The following is a 3,767-nucleotide window of genomic DNA, read 5'->3' as shown; positions in this document are numbered from 1 at the left end:
GGCCTCATTGAGATTTTAGACATAGGGCCTCCATTCCCTAGTCGCCTTTTGCCAACATTAGGGCTCCAATCCCTGAGTTGTGCCTTTTAAGACATAGGGCACTCCAATCCCTGAGTTGAGCCTTTTAGAGATAGGGCCTCCATTCCCTAGTCGCCTTGTGCCAACATTAGCACTGCAATCCCTGAGTTAAGCCTTTTAGACATAAGGCCTCCATTCCCTAGTGGCCTTTCGCCAACATTAGGGCTCCAATCCCTGAGTTGTGCCTTTTTAGACATAGGGCCTACATTCCCTAGTCGCCTTTTGCCAACATTAGGGCTCCAATCCCTGAGTTGAGCCTTTTTAGACATAGGGCCTCCATTCCCTAGTCGCCTTTTGCCAACATTAGGGCTCTAATCCCTGAGTTGAGCTTTTTAGACATAGGGCCTCCATTCCCTAGTCGCCTTTTGCCAATATTAGGGCTCCAATCCCTGAGTTGAGCCTTTTTAGACATAGGGCCTCCATTCCCTAGTCGCCTTTTTACCAACATTAGGGCTCCAATCCCTGAGTTGAGCCTTTTAGACATAGGGCCTCCATTCCCTAGTCGCCTTTAGCCAACATTAGGGCTCCAATCCCTGAGTTGTGCCATTTTAGATATAGGGCCTCCATTCCCTAATCGCCTTTTGCCAACAGTAGGGCTCCAATTCCTTAGTTATGCTTTTTAGACATAGGGCCTCCATTCCCTAGTCGCCTTTTGCCAACATTAGGGCTCCAATCCCTGAGTTGTGCCTTTTTAGACATAGGGCCTCCATTCCCTAGTCGCCTTTTGCTAACATTAGGGCTCCAATCCCTGAGTTGTGCCTTTTTAGACATAGGGCCTCCATTCCCTAGTCGCCTTTTGCCAACATTAGGGCTCCAATCCCTGAGTTGTGCCTTTTTAGACATAGGGCCTCCATTCCCTAGAAGCCTTTTGCCAACATTAGGGCTCCAATCCCTGAGTTGTGCCTTTTTAGACATAGGGCCTCCATTCCCTAGTCGCCTTTTGCCAACATTAGGGCTCCAATCCCTGAGTTAAGCCTTTTAGACATAAGGCCTCCATTCCCTAGTCGCCTTTTGCCAATATTAGGGCTCCAATCCCTGAGTTGAGCCTTTTTAAACATAGAGCCTCCATTCCCTAGTCGCCTTTTTACCAACATTAGGGCTCCAATCCCTAGTTGTGCCTTTTTAGACATAGGGCCTCCATTCCCTAGTCGCCTTTTGCCAACATTAGAGCTCCAATCCCTGAGTTGAGCCTTTTAGACATAGGGCCTCCATTCCCTAGTCGCCTTTGGCCGACATTAGGGCTCCAATCCCTAAGTTGAGCCTTTTTAGACATAGGGCCTCCATTCCCTAGTCGCCTTTTGCCAACATTAGGGCTCCAATCCCTGAGTTGTGCCTTTTTAGACATAGGGCCTCCATTCCCTAGTCGCCTTTTGCCAACATTAGGGCTCCAATCCCTGAGTTGTGCCTTTTTAGACATAGGGCCTCCATTCCCTAGTCGCCTTTTGCCAACATTAGGGCTCCAATCCCTGAGTTGTGCCTTTTTAGACATAGGGCCTCCATTCCCTAGTCTCCTTTTGCCAACATTAGGGCTCCAATCCCTGAGTTGTGCCTTTTTAGACATAGGGCCTCTGTTCCCTAGTCGCCTTTTGCCAACATTAGGGCTCCAATCCCTGAGTTGTGCCTTTTTAGACATAGGGCCTCTGTTCCCTAGTCGCCTTTTTCCATCATTAGGGCTCCAATCCCTGAGTTGTGCCTTTTTAGACATAGGGCCTCCATTCCCTAGTCGCCTTTTGCCAACATTAGGGCTCCAATCCCTGAGTTGTGCCTTTTAGACATAGGGCCTCCATTCCCTAGTCGCCTTTTTCCAACATTAGGGCTCCAATCCCTGAGTTGTGCCTTTTTATACATAGGGACTCCATTCCCTAGTCGCGTTTTGCCAACATTAGGGCTCCAATCCCTGAGTTGAGCCTTTTTAGACATAGGGCCTCCATTCCCTAGTCGCCTTTTTGCCAACATTAGGGCTCCAATCCCTGAGTTGAGCTTTTTTTTTAGACATAGGGCCTCCATTCCCTAGTCGCCTGTTGCCAACATTAGGGCTTCAATCCCTGAGTTGTGCCTTTTTAGACATAGGGACTCCATTCCCTAGTCGCCTTTTCGCCAACATTAGGGCTCCAATCCCTGAGTTGACATTTTTAGATAAAGGGCTCCATCCCCTGATCTTTTTCCTTCTAGATAGATGCAATTCTTATTTTATTTGCTTTCAAACAAAAAATTAGATTTTGTTGCAAATAACTCACGAAATTTTCCTAGTGAAAACTGGGGCAAAAAATTTCGTTCGTTTGTTTGTTTTGGTGTCTGAACAGGTTTTACCTCAAGGCACAGGATTCAAGATGACCGAAAGAATGAGTCACAATCCAGAATAAAAGAAAAGAAGAAAAAAACAAAAAAGAAGTGAACTTAAAAGTGTTCGAAATGGAGAAGGACGCGGACTGCTCAAAATTTGATCGAAGTCATAAGCTTCGCATGTCCCGCTTTGATCCAATGCTGAAGAAAGAACCAGCACCTACAGCTTGCGAGCATCAAGATTCAGATCGGGGTCCACAGCAGAATCAGCTAAGACTCAAGATCAAGCTTCAAGATATTTGTAGATAGGAATCTTGTAACTCGTAGTTGATAGGCATAGCTAGCTTAGCTTTGATTTTCATTTTGGTGTAATAAGGAGGTCAGCAAGCAGTAGCAACAACATCAGCAGTGAAATCACAGCTCCCGGTAGTCCCAGCTACCAAAACTTCCTGAACTACACTGACCTGATTCCTTTATAGCCAAGGATATGTAGGCAACCTCTGAAGCAAGGTTCGGTCAGATATTTTTCAAAAAATACTTCTCATGGAGTGCCAAGCGGGCAAAAATCCCTCATAATTGCTCATTTATCTTTGCCCGAAAACCCTTCTTGTCTCCGAGCAAAGAGGGGCAGCTGTGAGCACGTGATTTTTGCCTCGCATGATTTACTCCTACACAATTTTCATGTTTATTTGCATTTCTGTGTGCATTTTTAATTTATATAATTCACAAAAATACAAAAATACGTTGCATGCACATTTAGGATTTAATTTTACATATTTTAGATTAATTAGTAATTAGGGTTTTACAAAAATCACAAAAATTGATTTATTTTTCTAGCTTTGAATTTTGTTAGTTTTCCTTTAATTTGTTTTAATTAAGTGTGTTAACCATCATTTAGGTTTAATTAGTTTAATTAGGTCCTAGGGTTTAATTCAGATTTTTATTTTTAATTTTTGAAAAAGGAAAAGAAAAGAAAAAGATTAAAAAAAAAGGGAAGGAAATAAAAGACGAGAAAAACAAAGAGAGATCAGCACTTGGGCCAACCCCCCTTAATCCAATTCGAGCCCAAAGCAAGCTCAGCTTAATTTCCATTTAAACCCGTCCAAATGAGAAAAATCATCACCTGACCCAGCCCAACCACCCGTCCAAGCCCAAATCACATAACCCGGTCCAGGCTTCCCCCCTTGACCCCAAAAACGACCCCGTTTAGTTGATTTCAGATCCCATCCGTCGAGGTTTCTTGATCGAACAGCTGGGAAGCTAGGGTGTTTAAGTATAAAATTGTCCAAACGTTACCCTCCCCCCCCCCCTTCACTCATCGTCTCCCTCCTCTATTCAAACCCTAGAGACCACCGTCCCCACCATCTGCCGCCACCGGAAATCGGCCACGGCGGCGGCGAGACTCC

At 44.9% G+C, this 3,767-nt stretch overlaps 1 protein-coding gene across 1 annotated transcript in view; it reads left to right on the top strand.

Moving 5' to 3' along the window:
* LOC109236746 overlaps positions 1–2,441 on the top strand; it is a 121,267-nt gene extending 118,826 nt beyond the window's left edge. Inside the window, exon 6 of the mRNA XM_019402961.1 lies at positions 2,382–2,441. Within this exon, the coding sequence (XP_019258506.1) occupies positions 2,382–2,441 (60 nt within the window). The remainder of the gene's footprint in view (positions 1–2,381) is intronic.
* Positions 2,442–3,767: the final 1,326 nt, after the last annotated feature.

This window comes from Nicotiana attenuata, unplaced genomic scaffold (genome assembly GCF_001879085.1).
Source record: "Nicotiana attenuata strain UT unplaced genomic scaffold, NIATTr2, whole genome shotgun sequence".
Classification (NCBI taxonomy): domain Eukaryota; kingdom Viridiplantae; phylum Streptophyta; class Magnoliopsida; order Solanales; family Solanaceae; genus Nicotiana; species Nicotiana attenuata.
Note: the sequence above shows the minus strand (reverse complement) of the source record. Positions and strands in the feature narration are given on the sequence as shown.